Genomic DNA, 17,727 nt, shown 5'->3' on the forward strand with positions numbered 1-17,727 from the left:
AATATGATTATAGAAATCCAATAGATAGGCCTTGGCTAAAGGGACTAGATTTCTTATCATATCGAAATTTACATTATCTTTTCCAGGGGCTGTTGAGCTACAATTAGATAATGCAAATTCCAACTCTTCTTCAGTAAATCTTTTATTGTAGTAAATATCTTCCACAGTATCAAAATTCAATGGTACTGCTTCTTCTCTTCTTTTAAGGGCTCGAAAGTGAGCATCTAAATTATCAATACTGCTTATGTTTTCAATATTATGGCCGATAATATTAGAAATTGTCTGAGTATCATATATTAATGAGCCATTATGCATTAATGCGTGTCTTGCTGATCTGCTGTAAGAACTGTTAATCTTCCTAAATTTCTGCCACACCTTCTGCATAGAAGTATTATCTGATATGCTTGACACATATTTTTGCCATGAAATTATCTTGCCTTTAATTACTTCCTTCCTAAATTTAGCAGAAATTTTATTAAAATATGGTTTCAATACACTAATTTCTATGGCTATGTCAACCAATTTGTTTATTGTATTCCCTAACATTAGGGGACCTGTACTCAAATGTTTGAATCTTTTATTTAGGGTTCCTAATTTTCTTCCAATTGCATGCTTTTTCGTTTATCAACCTAGCCACCTGGGGGGGGCAACCAAGTCCTTATGGGTGCCGGTCCCAAGCCCGGATAAATAGGGAGGGTTGGTGTCAGGAAGGGCATCCGGCTGTAAAAATCTGTGCCAAAACCAAAAATGGAATGAGCCGAAATATGGAAAGAGGTAATGCTAGGGCGTACTCCGTAAACGACGCACAGAGACATCGCCCTAACTCTGTGGTAAGGCGAGGGCTACTGCATCAGGAGCGGGTGCAGCTAAAGAAGCGAGCTCACATTGGGTTCAGAGTATGTCAGCTAAATGTTGGGTCCATGACTGGGAGAGGTAGAGAATTGGCTCACTTGATGAGAGAAAAGAAAGTAGATGTTGTGTGTGTGCAAGAAACGCGGTGGAAAGGAAATAAAGCTAAAGAGTTGGGAGATGGATATAAGCTATATTATAGTGGAGCAAATAAACAAGGTAGAAATGGAGTTGGCATAGTACTGTCTAGTGAACTAAAGAACTCGGTAATAGAAGTGCATAGAAAGAATGACCGTATCATCAGATTGAAGATATGTTATGGAGGAGAGATTCTGAATATTATAAGCGCATATGCACCACAAGTTGGTTGCACAGAAGAAGAAAAGGGAAATTTCTGGAGAGACATGGATGGAATAATGCAAGAACTGGAAGAGCATGAGAGGGTGATAGTTGGGGCAGATTTGAATGGCCATGTCGGAAGTGAAAATGAGGCGATTGGGCGGGTGCATGGGGGCCATGGAATTGGGGAGAGAAACCCAGAAGGAGAGAGTGTAGTGGACTTTGCTGTGTCATTCGACATGGCAATAGTAAACACATTCTTTGAGAAGAAAAGGGAACACCTAATAACATATAGGAGTGGGGGAAGATTCTCCCAGATAGACTATTTCTTGTATAAAAGGATAAATCTGGTGGAGGTCAAGAACTGCAAAGTTATTCCAGGCGACCATGTAGCCCCCCAACACAGGCTGCTATGTATGGACTTGAAGTTGAAAAGGGAAAGAAAAACCAAAGCTAAAGGGATAAGGAAAATTAAATGGTACGAATTACAGAAGGAAGGGGATAAGAAGAGAGAGTTTAAGAGGAGGGTTTTGGAGGATATTGATAGGGATTGAAGATGTTCAAGATTGGTGGGCACGAAATTGCAGCAGTAATAAGAAGGCATGGAAAGGAGCTGCTAGGAGCGACATCTGGTATCATATGGGAAGAAAAGAGAGTGGGTGGTGGGATGAAGACATTGAGAAAGTAGTAAAAGATAAGAAGGAGGCAAAGAAAAGATGGGAAGAGTCACAGTCAGTGGAAGACAGAAATAGGTACAGAGAGAAAAACAAGGTGGTGAAAAAGTCGTATGATGATGTGTATAATGAGCTGGGGACAAAGGAAGGATTAAAGAAGATGATCAAGCTATCAAAGGCTAGAAATAAGAGCACCAAAGATATAACACATATCAAACAAATAAAGGATCAAGAGGGTGTAGTGCTTAGAAAGGAGGAAGACATTGTGAAGAGATGGAAAGAATATTTCGAACAGTTGTTAAATGAAGAAAATAATAGACTAATGAGAGAGGATGGGCAAGTGAACATTGGCATGGTAATGAGGTTTTCTAGGCAAGAGGTACTAAATGCACTGAAGAAGATGAAGATGGGAAGGCAACCGGACCAGACATGATCCCGGTGGAGGCATGGAAAGCATAGGAGATGAAAGAGTGGATATACTGTACGATCTTATGATAAAGATCCTTGAACAGGAAAGATACCAAATGAGTGGCGTGGGAGTATATTGATCCCAATTTTTAAAGGGAAAGGCGATGTCCAAGATTGTGGTAATTATAGGAGCATTAAATTGATGTCCCACACTTTGAAGATACTGGAAAGGATGATAGATGCTAGACTGAGAGAAGAAGTACAAATAGGTAAAGAGCAGATGGGATTTATGAAGGGAAGGGGAACAACAGATGGTATATTTTGTCTGAGGCAAATAATGGAGAAATTCGGGGAAAGACAAAGGGACCTTCATATGGTATTCATTGACCTTGAAAAGGCTTATGACCGAGTCCCGAGACAAGAGGTATGGAGGAGCCTGAGGGAGAAGATGGTGCCAGAGAAGTATGTGCGATTGATACAAGAGATGTACCGGAATGTATTTACCAGAGTGAGGAGCAGTGTTGGAGAGACAGAAGGTTTTGAGGTGAGAGTAGGATTACACCAGGGGTCGGCTCTGAGCCCATTTATCTTTAACATAGTGATGGATGTTATAATAGAGGAAGTAAGGGAGACAGTACCATGGAACATATTGTATGCGGATGATATTGTTCTGTGTGCAGAGAGCAGGGAAGATCTGGAAGTGAAATTGGAAAGATGGAGACAAGTACTGGAGGACAGAGGAATGAGAATAAGTAGATCCAAGACAGAATATATGTGTACCACCACTGAGGGGGATGATAGAGAAAGTATTCAGTTTGGTGGAGAGCAAATAAGGAGAGTTTGATAAGTTTAAGTATTTTGGGATCTTTTGTTAACGCTGGAGGAAGTATGGAAGAAGAAGTAAAACATCGGGTACAGGCAGGCTGGAACAACTGGAGAGCGGCCTCGGGAGTTCTTTGTGACAAAAGAGTGCCGCTTAGGTTAAAAGGAAAATTTCACAAGACGGTGGTAAGAACAGCAATGCTGTATGGTACGGAAACAGCAAGCATGAGAAAAGCAGAGCAGAAGAAGATGGATGTGGCAGAAATGAGAATGCTTAGGTGGATGTCTGGGGTAACAAGAGTGGATAGGATCAGAAATGACTACATAAGGGGGTCAACTAAGGTGGTGGAAGTATCAAAGAAAGTGCAGGAGGGGAGGCTGAGATGGTATGGACACCTGTTGAGGAGAGATGAGGACCACGCTGGGAGACATACTATGGGGGTGGAGGTGCAAGGAAGAAGAAAAAGAGGGAGACCAAGAAAGAGATGGAAGGACTGTGTGAGAGGAGACTTAAATGAGAAGGGAATTGATGAGGCAGAAGCACAAGATAGAAATAGATGGAAACGGCTCATCCGAAACAGCGACCCCATATAAAAATGGGAACAAGCTGGGAAGAAGAAGAAGAAGAAGAAGCATGCTTTTCGTTTATCAGTTGGGTTAATGTGTCTGACCACCATGGGACTGAATGTTTCAACTGTCGAGTGCCAGTCGGAGGCATCGATTTATCAGCCGCTTGTGTGATAAAATTCACAAAGTCGTCGTTTGTTTTATCATGACCCTGGGAATAATCAAAGGGAGGCATTTGCCTAGTGTAAAACTTGAACTTATCCCAGTCAGCTTTATTTGTATTATACCGCTGGATCGGAGAAGTTGGTGTATGTCCTAATATGGTAATCAAAATATGAAAATGGTCACTGTTAAACAGGTCATCTAGGACATTCCATTCAAACCTATCAACAATATTATTGGAACAGAGTGTTAAATCAATTGACGAATAGGTGCCATGAGGTTTTGAGTAGTAAGTGCTACTCTCTGCCTCATTTATTATACAGAGGTTGTGATCATGCATCATCTGTTCGACCTTTGAACCATTTGTGTCAACATCAACACAATTGGTATTGTGGGAGTTAAAGTCTCCTAATAATAGGAAATTCTCTTGCCTTTTGGGGAATACTTTAGGTAGATTTTGCAAATTATAGTTACAAGACGGTTGATTGTACATATTATAAATATTAAAGGAGTTATTATCTAAATGTAATCTAACTCCAGATAATTGAAATTCTGAGGTTCTAAAGGACATAGCATCGGAAGTTACTCTGTTATGAATATAGATTGCAGTTCCCCTTGATGTAAACAGGTTTTAAGACCATTAACATTCCATTGGATTATGTATGAATTATACATTATGGTAGTGGAGGTGGAATATCCCTAGGTAGAGTATTGTTTCTGCTTATTTTGCCGGGAATGGGTTTCTGTTTAACTGAAGTAGCAGTATTTTTTTAATTAGGTTTTGCTTCTTTAGCTATGGCTCCCTGTGGGTTACTTCGATTTCGATTCGTTTTCTGAATTTCTTTTGGATTGTGATTAAATTTTTCTATAAATTTTTCAAGATGAAGGGTGCCTGTTGCACGCTTCTTTATTAGATGGTCAACACACATACAACCAGCGTTGTGGCTTTCTAATTTACCATACTGGTTTTTACTTTTGTTCTTAGTAAAATTGTCTATTAGATTATTCATATTATGTTTACTTATATTTTTAAGGTCATTGAATTTGTCTAAAAAACCATCATTACAGCCACAGGACATTTTGTGGGTTGTTTTATGCCCTGTTGGTGTTTTAAGGAATATCATTGATTTACTAGTTTTGCCTAAAACTGGTGAGGGATTTATTTCTTCAAGGGGTACATTGTTAGTAAGGGTTCCTTCCGCTTCTTGAGAACCGTGTGCATTTGCCTGTACTTCGGCCTTTATCACATGCGTGGTAATATAATTGTCTGATACATTAAGTTCAGATTCAGGGGTTGGGAGTTGAGGCAATGTTACCATTTCTGCTTAAATAGGGTTTGGTACATGGGTAGAAGCCCTTTCAGGTATGTATACTTGAAGAGTATCTTCTGTTGGTTTTGTTAAGCATATTTCATTATTCGATTTTTTTGATTTGGGAGGAGTTGTACTTTCAAGTACACGTTTTTTCTTTCTGACTTTGCTTTTGGGATTTCTAGTTCCACCATTTCCACTTCAGAAAGTTCTTCCATCTCTTTGGTGCTGTCATCAGTGGCGAGTATGTTGAATCTGTTCTGTACAGAAATCTGCTCTTCTTGTTTAGTTTGATTTTGGGTAGTAGTGTCATTTTTTTTCCAATTATTCTATTTATATGTTGGCGTTTAGGTAATAATTTGGGAATACCAGCGCCAATGCAAGAATTGGATTCTGATCGACTTGATGAAGAAGTAGAGTTATCAGGAATCATTGATTCTGCCCCAGACAAGAAATGAGAAACTTGTGTATCATCAGTTGAATGTAGATTCTTGGATGCTACTTTCGCATAGGTCGAATTATTACCTAAAATATGTTTTCTAGCAGCTTTATAGGTGATATGCTCATTATTAGCAGTATCTATTATAGTCTGTTCTAATTTATACAGAGGACATTGTCTTGAGTTTGGAGAGTGAGCTCCCTCACAATGATAACAAAATTTTTCGGATACACAATCTTTGGAGGTATCGTGGAATTCAGAAGCATTATGGAATTTGGAGCAAATGAAGCATCTTTTTTCATTGGTGCATTTCCCAATGACATGAGCAAAATCATAACACTTGTAACACTGCATAGGTCGTTGGCGGAATTTCTTGACCGCATTGCTCAAGTGTCTGATTTTTATATAGTCTGGAAGATAGGGTGTGGTAAATATCAACAAGATGGCATTGTTATCTCCTGGTAGTTTTTTTAACTTTATAAACTGAAGAGGGGCATCTCTTCAGTATGTCCTCATCAGAAAACTCATATAAATCTCTACAATATATTAATCCTTTTGACTGGTTGAAGGTGCTGTGAGGATAAACCTTCCCAATGCTATCTGAATCAGAAGGTTTAAAATTTCTCAATAACACTGCTTGGGATTCATTCCCAGCCTTAATTAATAGAATATATCCATAACGCCTCAAATTTCCTTGAGGAATGGTACCAACTTTCTTCTCAAGGCATTCATATCCTTTAATGATGTTGTTGCACCCTTCCTTGTATGAAGCAACATACCAAATTGGCTCAGGTAATACCCTGGGAACAATTTTCTGGGCCTCACACAAGTCAGAGCACTTTGGAATATAGTCAAATTCAGAATCCAAAACGTTTTGAATATTATGCAATTTTGCACGGCCAGAAAATCCGCAAATGTTGCCACTTTTGATATTGGAAAGGGCAATCATAGCTTTGGAATGATCCTGAAAAGTTATATATGCTTCAAAATCTTTTTTGTCTTTTAATAGTTTCAGCTTCATTCTTTCAATCTCTCCGAAAGGTTTAAAATGAGTGAATAACTTTTCATAATTCATATCAAGTGCAATGCCTGTACAATGCAAGACTCGACAATTTTCATTTGCACTGCCAGATTTTTTAATCCCCTGGCATCCTGGGGATGAAGGAATAAATGGTTCCAGTGTGTAAATACTGGGACTGGAGGAGAGGCCCTTTTTAGTTTCCTGGTCATCAACCGAGTTGTCATTACTTGAAGTCGCTAGTCGTCAACAGTGCCGGTGGAGAGTCAGCAAATCCAGGGGAGGGGGGGGGAGGGGGGGGGCATTAGCCAAAATATCCATAAGAAGGTTTTAATTTGTTTGTTTACATGTTTTGTGTGTTTGTCTGTTTGTTTTACCTGCTTGAGAATATTAAGAAAGTATCATACGTTGGAAAGGACATTTACATTCTCCATTATCGGCACAGTGAGAGCATATCTAGTTTACATTCTCCATTATCGGCACAGTGAGAGCATACTTCCTAGATGATCCGCTCCATACCCTACCCGTAGTATCGCATCAAAACAGATACAGAGGCACAGTTGTAAGCTAAACCCGCCTGTTAGGACTGAGACCATAAAATCATGGAATCATCCCCCCTGTATCTGTAATGACAGGCTTCCGACCATAAGCCAAGAGTCCTATTCCCAAGCCAAGAGTCCTATTCCCAAAGATTGGATCCCCCTGGATTCCGATGACCCAACCTCCGGTAACAGTTCCGCCAAAAGGTCCAAACCATCTTCAGGACAGCTGACGTCATCCTATACTCTCACATATAGCTTTGAATAAAGAAATTTAGATTCGAGACTTGGGGAAACTTTTCCCCAAGTTCGAGAGCCCTCTTGCCCGTTTCAAGGCTTCACCAAGGAAGAAACATTCCAAGGTGAAGCCAAGAAACTTCGTCAAGGCATTTTCTCATTAAGAGGGAGGAATGCCTCAAAGTAGGAAGAACAGAATAGAACATGATGTCAGTTTGAGAGGACTAAGAAAAGAAAGTAGAAAAAGCCTGGATGATGCAGGAAGGTACTGGTACACTACTGGTAAACAAGAGAATCCCAGTAATAAAAATAGCAAAAGTTGTCTCTGGTGCATTTATAAGGACTTATCTTTATAAACAGCGGAAACATTGGGGGGGGAACAAGATTTTGAACAGGTGTGACAATGAAATGCTGAAATTCAATGTCAGAGTGCATTGGGACAAAAAATTTCAGGCCACTGCTAAAGGGTTTGATGTCCAAACGCTGGTAAACTAACTGAAATCTATGATAAGGTTCTGGCATACAGTGAAACCTCATTTTAATGGACTAATGGGGGGATGGTCATCCGTTAAAGTCGATTGTCCGTTGAAGTGAAGAATTGTTTTTTCGTGGCCTAAGTGATGTTTATCGGTAGGTTAAGCCTAAGTGTGATAACCACCGACATACATGAAAAGAATCACATTATGATATAAACTGATAATAAAGGTAGTAAAATCATTTTCACCTTATATATTATTGGCATATCTTCAAAATAAATAACCTATTCAAGGAATAATTCCATATCAATGAAATCAACTTTTAACTCTGAGTGGCTAGCGAATAAAATGTAAACATTGAGTCATACGGTTATGTTCACAGCAACTTTTATCGTTCAGTAACCTTTCAGAAATTTTAATAGTAGTAGTGTAATTAAGGTATTGACAACATTTAGGATAACATAATATTAATTTTAAATTCAAAATTCATTATCATTTTGGTAGTAAATAACTTCTCCAAACAACCCTCTTCTTTCCCACTGTTATCCCTACATTAAGGGGTCTGTTGCCTGATGCACCTTCTCCACTGCCTTCTATCAAAGGCAGCCTCCACCAAACTTTTCTCTCCATATCTTCCTTCACTTTACCTTGCCATCTAATTCTCTGTCTCCCTCTTGATCATCTTCCTCTAACAGGTTCCTTCCAAGCCCTCTTCACTCCTTATCACTGTGGTATAGTACTTGACTTTTAGTTTGACAGGCATTTTCTTATCTCATACTACTTCAGCTACCTCTCTCCACTTCCCCCATGCAGCTTTTATCCAACTGTCAACTTCAGCCTCACATCCTCCCTCTTGGCTTAAAGTAGATCCTAAGTATTTAAACTTTTCCACCTGTTTTATAGTCGAGCCTCTTCTTTCTTGCATTACTATTCTGCCACTGTATCTTCCCTACTGCACACCAAAACCTTGGTTTTATTCACATTCACCCTTATGTCGCCCCTCTCTAGACTCCTGCCACTCTCTTCTTCTTAAAGTCATATGACATCCGTTAAACTCTTTATAGAAAAAGAACGAGGCCAGCATTTGGAAGGGATCTCGTTTTTAGCTAGGAAACCAAGGGTGAACAAACAAGCTGCATTTCCCTAGGAAAAAACAACACTTTTGTCTAAAGCATGTACTTGTTAACACATTTAGCAGTAGCTAATGCTACCAGATACATGCTAACACATTTAGCAGTAGCTAATGCTACCAGATATAAAGTCTTTCTTGAAAGATCTCTCATAGAGATTGAACTTAAGTGGTTCAAAACATGTTTCTGACAGCCACTCAGGAACCACGATTAGATTCAAGAACTTCAACTGCCTCTTTCTGTTTATTTGTCTCAAAAGACTTAATAAGGTTGGACAAATCTTGATTAGAGGAAAGATTTATTCCCTTATGCCTGAGTTCAACAGTCCTGTAGCCTTTAATGGTTGAGGAAGCATGAAAGTCTTTGTCCGACCAATCTATGAGCATTGCGTCCGTCGCCCATGCTCGATGATCTGGGCCAAATGAACAAAAGAGAGGCAGACGATGCTTCTTGGTGGTCGCACACAAATTCAGGATTGCCCTTCCCCACAGTTTCCGAAGTTCTAGACAAGTTGGAGGGTCTAGAGTCCACTCTGTGGGGAGAACTTGTTTTTGGTGGCTCAGTTCATCCACAAATACACTTAATTTTCCTTGAATAAATCTGGTTATGAGTTCATAGAATTGATCTGTCCACAAGAGAAGGGCTCTTGCTGCTTGGTAAAGGGTGAATGAGTTTCCCCCCCGGCCTTCTTGACGTCAGACAGTGCCATTGTATTGTCCAAATGGATGGTTGTCCAAATGAATGGTCACTGTCTTGTCGAACATCTGTATCGCAAAAACTTGCTGACCCCAGTGGATTACCTTTAGTTCCTTCACATGTACATGCCATTTCCTTTGCTCTATTGTCCATAACCCAGAGACCTTGTCTCCCAGGAAAGCTCCCCAACCTAGGTCTGAAGCATCTGAATAAAACACTAGGTTGGGCTAAGAGGAAGGAGTGACTTCCCTTCTGAGAGTCTGTCTCTTGACCTCCACCCACCAAAGGTGATCCTCTTTGATTTCCCATGTCACTGGGAAAACAAATGTCTGGATACTTTTTTCTGTCCCAACTGACCCTTAGATAAAATTTTACGTTCCTCATGTGCAATCTTCCCAGAGAAACGAATTGTTACATGGATGAGAGGGTCCCCACAGAGTCATCTAACTGTTTGCAGAACAGGATCGAAGGGATAGGAATTTCTCCACTGTCTGAAGAGAAAATTCTATCCTTTTGGGAGGGGGAAAACCTCATAAAGCCAGAGAGTTTACCCTCAACCCTAAATATGCTACCTCTTGAGAAGAAGTCAGTTGGGACTTCTGATAGTTTATTAAAAGGCCCAAGTCTTGGGGTAGAAGCAGGGTCTTTTGAAGGTCTTCCATACATTTCTCCTTTGATTGGGAATACAGAAGCCAATCATCTAGGTAAAGCAACATACCTGTGGCATCATGGAAAGGACGAAGAAGAGGGCTCTGAACTGATACACCTTGTTCCAGAAAATAAGCATAAAAACTTCACGTCCGGGTGAAGGGGGACATGAAAGTATGCATCCTGCATATCTGTGAGATCATCCAATCTCCCCTACAAATGGACGACAGGACAGACTGGCTTGTTACACGAATCTGGTAGAGCAGACAGGGCGAACTGACGTCAGAAGAGGCTCAAGAGTCAGTAGACACGTGGGGTCATACCGAGATCAGAAGCTAATTGGCTCTCATGCATTACTGTGTACTCGGGCAAGACCAACCACTCAGGCACTAATAAATTCTCAGGCACCAACAGGTGCTTCCTGGGACTCAGGAGGCGCTGAGTATCTGGGCGCTTGTAGGCTTGAGGGAGTCCAAGAGTTACTGAAAGATCAGGATCAGAACATTTGGGTGCTAATAGGCACTTGGGAGCTCAAGGGAGTCCAGGAGTTGCAGAAGTTCAAAGCTGAATGTTTGGGCACTAACTGGCACTCAGGCACAAACTGAGACACAGAAGAACACTCTGTAGCACCTGTTGGGCACCCAAGCAAAGACAGGTTTCTAGATGAAGAAGAGTGCTTATGAGCGGAACATTTAACCATCAAAAACTGTCATCCTAACTCTGGGAGGTCCTTGGAGAAATGTTTAGGACAGTCCCAAACAGTGCAGGATGGGCACTGGTATTGAAAAGGTTCTTTGAACCTTATAACAGGCAATGAAGGGGACACTTCCTTGGTGGCACATCTTTTCAAATGATGTGATTCGTCTGTGAAGTACCATTGGCACCTAGGACTGGAATCTCTAGAACTAGAAAATTAGACGAAAGGCGACTCACTGCCATTGAGATGTCTTTCGAGCAGCCCTCTGTCATAAACTGGGAAGCAAGAACAAGCCACACTGAGGGGGTGACTACCCATGAGCAGACCCCACTGACCTCTCTTGGTATACCAGTTTGACTCCACCCAGGTTTAGGGGAGTATGTCAGTGAACTTTGCTAGAGAGAATCAGAGGGGTGGACAGCCACTTCCTCCACTAACACTTCACCAACACTTATTGCTAAACTTGTCCATAAGGACTTTTATAGAAGTGCCTAATTGTTCCATTATATGCACTAATAAACCAATCTTTTGGTTAACTCTCAACTCAAAGCTGGCAATGAGGTCAGGATAGGAAGTAAGGGAGCCAGGGTTGGGAGAAAATGGAACACACATAGAACTGGGATTAGGTGGTATAAAAGATACAGACTGAAAGATAAAAACATTACATATCATCAACAGACTTAGCAATATCCTGGCTAGCTAACATCTTTTTACTAGTGGCTCTAGCAGTCACTTCCCTCTTTTTCAAAGTCTTCCACATTTTACTACTGCAAAGTTCACATTCTTTGCAAGTCAAAGGTCAACAAAGCCTACTAAGTCTAAATTAAGTAATAATCAGTGACAATTGGTAATTTGAGATTGTAAATAACCTGACAATATCTAAATGCGCCAAAAAGGCTACCATAAAAAGAATACTTCACCAACTGTATGCAAATAAGACCAACTGAGAAGTAGTAAAAGAATTCCAAAAATCGCTGCTACTAACAACTGTTGTACAGCCATTAGCCAGCAGAAACAAATTGATGCTCTTTGCTGAGTTGGTTCCTCTCTTATCCCAAAAGTGGGCAGAGTTAGTTGCCTAGCCAAAACAAAAGTAGTAGGTACTACTGCGAATTTCAAAATTCTAGCTGCTGAGTGACTAATAACTATGTACTTACTTGGTAAGTTGCTTATACAAAATAAAGGTTTATTAGTGCACATAATTTACAGATTATCACCAACAGACAATAATGACATACATCAGAGTACAGGTAATTATTACATACCATGAGATGCTCCCCAGCAAATATAAGCCAGAAAGAGAGTAATGAAGCATAAAACAAGCCTTGTCGAATATCACTAACAACAGTCATCCAGGGGCAGTCGAAAAATAGCGTGAAATATTCCAAAGGACCTGTAAAAAAAAAAAAAAAAAAAAAAAAAAAAAAAAAAAAAAAGAGAGAGAGAGAGAGAGAGATATAAAAATAGGTCTCAGAATCTGTAGCACCACTTTTATAACACATGAAACTTTTTATTACGGTATCCAAAAGCAATATGGGATCAAATAAATTTTCATATTCAAAATTTAATAAGGCCCCCAGCAAAGATTCTCCAGCTTTTTGGGGCTGACTGAAGTGGTAAGTTCTATCATACAAATAGTATGTACTATATGTATATGTCTTCATCCTGCCGCTATCCCTAAGCTAAGGGGTCAGTTGCCTTGATGCGTCTCCTACAACTAAATTCAAGGCGTCTTACTCTGCTAAAACCTTCACCAAAACCTCATTCTATCTAATCATTTGTCTCCCCTCTTGACTTTCTACCTCTATAACAGGGTCCACCAAAGCCCTCTTCACCCTCCTTCTTCTTGCATCCTTATCAATAGCCCATAGCATCTGGATTCTTGACACTTATCAAATCAGTATTCCTTACAATCCTGGCACTTCACCCAATTTCTTAATCTTCCTGCCTCTCATGCTGCAAGATCCACCTCAGCATCCTCATTTCTGTTTGCTCCAACTATTCTTCCTCCATCCTTACTGCCCATAGATGATTACTGGCCTGAATACTGTACAATAAAGCTTAATTTTCAATTAATTTGGAATTCCTTAAGTCTCTCACACTACCCCTGCCTTTTCCTGCCATCCCTCCTGAGCTTTTATTATACTTTCAACCTCAGCTTCACAACCTCCCTCCTGGCTTAAAGTAGATCAAAAGTACATACTGTAAATATGGATATAATGATATACACATAGTACAGTATCCATTACTTGTAATTAGGTATACTATAAATATAGTATATATGAAATATGAATAGTACATACTAATATGATATACAGCATCTAGGTACAGTGGGCCCTCGTATTCGCGTTCTCCGGATTCGCGGACTCACACATTCGCGGATTTCTCTTGGGAACGTTTCCCTGCATTATTCGCGGAATATTCGCGCATTCGCGGTATTTTTCTATGAGAAATATCCACAAATTCCTGGTTTTTTTTATCAATTTCATCATAAAACGCACTTATTGTGATAAAACTATTAAAAAACCAAGTATGAAAATTTTTAGTGGTTTTTCTTGAGTTTTAACTAACAAAATAGGCTGTTTTTAGCATTTTTATAGGGGTTCCAAACATTCGCGGGTTCTAACTATTCACGGGGGTCTGGTACGCATCCCTCGCGAATACGGGGGGACCACTGTATATGGAAACTATACCTTAACCAACAAGTTACTGCTTTTAAACATTCATCATTTGGCTATTCAGGCAGTCCCCGGGTTATGACGGGGGTTCCGTTCTTGAGACGCGTTGTAAGCCGAAAATCGTCGTAAGCCGGAACATCGTCAAACATCCTAAGAAAACCTTACTTTTAATGCTTTGGGTGCATTAAAAACTATGTAAACTGCATTCTTATTGCATTTTTCATCAAAAAACCTTTAAATATTGATTATTTTGCATTTTTGGAGTAATTTCTTCTACCAGCTCAGCTTTGTAAGCGCCATACCCCTGGAATGTGTCATAAACCTGGAAATAATTTCTGACAAATATAATTGAAAAGCGTTGTAACCTCGGAACGTCGTAAGCCGAACCTGTCGTAAGCCAGGAACTGCCTGTAGTACCAAAAATATGATATTGTTATGATACAATAAAGTTTGTTCATACTTACCTGGCAGATATATATATAGCTGTATTCTCCGAAGTCCGACAGAATTTCAAAACTTACGACACACGCAGTGGGAGGCCAGGTGGTTAGTACCCATTCCCGCCGCTGGGAGGCGGGTATCAGGAACCATTCCCATTTTCTATTCAGATTTTCTAGTGCCACTGTCTCCTGAGGGGAGGTGGGTGGGCACTATGAATATATATATCTGCCAGGTAAGTATGAACAAACTTTATTGTACCATAACAATATCATTTTGTTCATGAGACTTACCTGTCAGATATATATATATAGCTGAATCCCACCATTGGAGGTGGGAAGAGACAGAATAGGATTTAGGAAACAAATTACATGTAGATGATTGACACCTTGGTTCCTTACCTGTTAGCATAGCTGACTTCGTGATTACTGTCACCCAAGTCTGCTTCTACTTTACTAGAGTCTCCAGCAAGGTAGTGACCTGTATAGCTGGTGAGTTCTAGATGATCTGTCAACGGGGGCATGACCACAATGCGACTAGACCATATTGACCATACTATGAGGGCAACGAAGCAAAAACCACCACCTGACCAAGCCTAACATAAGTTAATACAACATAACTTAGGCTAAAGAATGGGAAGTCCGCCTCTGGCAGCCGACCCAACAACCATAAACAAACACAATAAAATTAAAAACTCTCCCAACCATTTTCTAAAGGATAGGATGAGTGCTACTTCCTGCCCCCAAAATTGTATCTGCGGAAACGTATGGCCCTAGTGAACAGCAGTTCTTATATGTTTTTTTCACATCCCTCAGGTAGTGTGAAGCGAACACCGAGTTGCATCGCCAAAAGGTGGCGCCCAGGATGTCACCGAGTGCCATATTCCTCTGAAATGCCACCGAGGTTGCGACCGCCCTCACCTCGTGAGCATTCACTTTAAACAGTTTAAGATCACTGTCCTTACAGGATGAATGAGTCTCCTTGATGGTGTCTCTCAAGAAGAACGCCAGAGCATTCTTTGACATAAGCAAGTCTGGCCTTCTTACAGAACACCACAAATTGTCTGAAGGACCTCGACATTCCTTCGTCTTATGCAAATAAAATTTGAGAGCCCTGACAGGGCACTGGACTCTCTCTGGCTCTTGTCCAACAATTTCAGCCATACCCTTGATCTCAAAGCTCCTGGGCCAAGGGTTAGACGGGTTTTCATTCTTGGCTAAAAACGTCGGGCTCAAGGAACAAACGGCGTTATGCCCTTTAAAGCCTATATGCTTGCTGATAGCTTGAATTTCGCTAACTCTCTTCGCCGTCGCCAGAGCAGTTAGGAAAACAGCCTTTCTGGTAACATCCCTCAAAGTTGCAGAATGGAGAGGTTCGAACGGACTGGACGTCAGGAACTTCAAGACCACGTCCAAGTTCCAGGAAGGCAGCTTAGGCTGAGCCACCTTAGTGGTTTCAAAAGACCTTAAGAGATCGTGAAGGTCCTTGTTGTTAGCTAGGTCCAGACCTCTGTGTCTAAAGACCGCTGACAACATACTCCTGTATCCTTTTATTGTTGGGACTGCCAGCTTTTCTTCATTCCTTAGATAAAGGAGGAAGTCGGCTATCTGATTCACAGAGGTCGTGGTTGAGGAAATGCCCTTCTTCCTACACCAACTCCTGAAAGCGGCCCACTTCGATTGGTACACTGCAAGAGAGGAAGCTCTCCTTGCATTGGCAATAACTCTTGCCACTGGTCTTGAAAAACCTCTCACTCTGGCCAACTTTTCGATAGTCTGAACGCAGTCAGACTCAGAGCGGGGAGGTTTTTGAGGTACCTCTCGAAGTGGGGCTGTCTGAGTAGATCGACTCTCCAAGGAAGCGTCCTCAGGAAGTCTACTAAGAAGGACATGACCTCTGTGAACCATTCCTTCGCAGGCCAAAGCTGGGCGATCAACGTCATCCTCGTCCCTTCCGACGCTGCAAACTTCCTTATGACCTCTCCCAAGATCTTGAACGGGGGAAAGGCATACACGTCCATCCCTGTCCAATCCCAGAGAAGGGCATCTACCGCTACTGCTCCTGGATCGAGTACAGGGGAGCAGTATAGAGGAAGTCTCTTCGTCCTCGATGTTGCGAATAGATCTACCAGAGGACGTCCCCATGACCTCCACAGTTCCTGGCATACCTCTTGGTGAAGGGTCCAATCGGTCGGAAGCAGTTGTTCTAGCCGACTGAGTAGATCCGCACGGACGTTCTCAACTCCTGCCATGAACCTCGTAAGGATCGTTACCTCCCGTGCTTGGGCCCACAACAGGATCTCTCTTGCTAGACCGAACAGGGACTGAGAGTGTGTGTTCCTCCCTGTTTCTTGAGGTAGGCCAGAGCTGTGGTATTGTCCGAGTTGATCTGGACTACTCGGCCTGAAACTTGTTCCTCAAAGAACTGGAGAGCCAAATGAATTGCCCCCAATTCTTTGAGATTTATGTGCCAGGACAACTGTTCCCCTCTCCAGGTGCCTGACACTTCTTCCCCTCCTAGTGTTGCTCCCCATCCCGAGGTGGACGCGTCGGAAAACAACACTAGGTCGGGGCTCTGAAGCTTGAGAGAAAAACCCTCTGCCAGCTTTGCGGGGTTGAGCCACCACCTCAAGTGATCCTTTACTGGTTTTGAGATCCTCAAGATCACATCTAGATCCTCCTTGTTCTCCCAGTTCTCTGCTAGGGAAAAACTGGAGAGGTCTGAGATGCAGTCTCCCCAGGGAAACAAACTTCTCCAGCGAGGAAATAGTCCCCAGCAGACTCATCCATTCCCTCACTGAGCATGTTTCCTTCCCCAGGAAGACTGAAACTTTGTCTAAGCATTGCTGCTGTCATTTCTGGGACGGAAAAGGTCAAAAAGCCACTGAATCCATCTGAATCCCCAGATACACGATGGACTGCGTTGGGATCAGATGGGACTTTTCGAAGTTCACCAGAAGTCCCAGGGACTTTGCCAATTCTAACGTCTTGTGAAGGTCCTCCAGACACCTCGACTCCGACGAGGCTCGAATGAGCCAATCATCTAAGTACAGAGAGATTCTTATGCTTGAAAGATGAAGCCATCTCGCCACATTCCTCATTAGAATCGTGAAGATCATCGGGGCTGTGCTTAGCCCGAAGCAAAGAGCCCTGAACTGAAAAACTTGTCCCCTCAGGACAAACCTCAGGTACTTTATTGACTGAGGATGGATTGGGACGTGAAAATAGGCGTCCTGAAGTCTAAAGACACCATCCAGTCGCCTGGTCTTAAGGCTCCTAGAACTGACTGAGGCGTCTCCATCTTGAATTTTTGTTTTTCTACAAAAAGGTTCAGCCTGCTGACGTCTAGGACTGGTCTCCATCCTCCCGACTGTTTCGGCACCAGGAACAACCTGTTGTAGAAACCTGGGGATTCCAGGTCTAGGACCTGTTCCACAGCCCTCTTTTCGAGCATTTGCTCGAGCAGATCGAAAAGAATCTGCTGCTTCTCTCGATGGTAGGAGGGTGACAAATCCCTGGGTGTAGTGCACAGCGGAGGAGGTTTGAGGAATGGGATCTTGTATCCCTTCTCGATGACTTCGAGGGACCAGCTGTCCGTCCC

General features: G+C 41.7%; 1 protein-coding gene across 1 annotated transcript in view; it reads right to left on the reverse strand.

Moving 5' to 3' along the window:
- LOC135202368 (protein wntless-like) overlaps positions 1-17,727 on the reverse strand; it is a gene marked incomplete in the record, with an annotated part of 108,923 nt that overhangs the window by 61,189 nt on the left and 30,007 nt on the right. The window contains 1 exon segment of the mRNA XM_064231730.1: positions 12,277-12,404. Within this exon segment, the coding sequence (XP_064087800.1) occupies positions 12,277-12,404 (128 nt within the window).

Source organism: Macrobrachium nipponense, chromosome 30 (genome assembly GCF_015104395.2).
Source record: "Macrobrachium nipponense isolate FS-2020 chromosome 30, ASM1510439v2, whole genome shotgun sequence".
Classification (NCBI taxonomy): Eukaryota; Metazoa; Arthropoda; class Malacostraca; order Decapoda; family Palaemonidae; genus Macrobrachium; species Macrobrachium nipponense.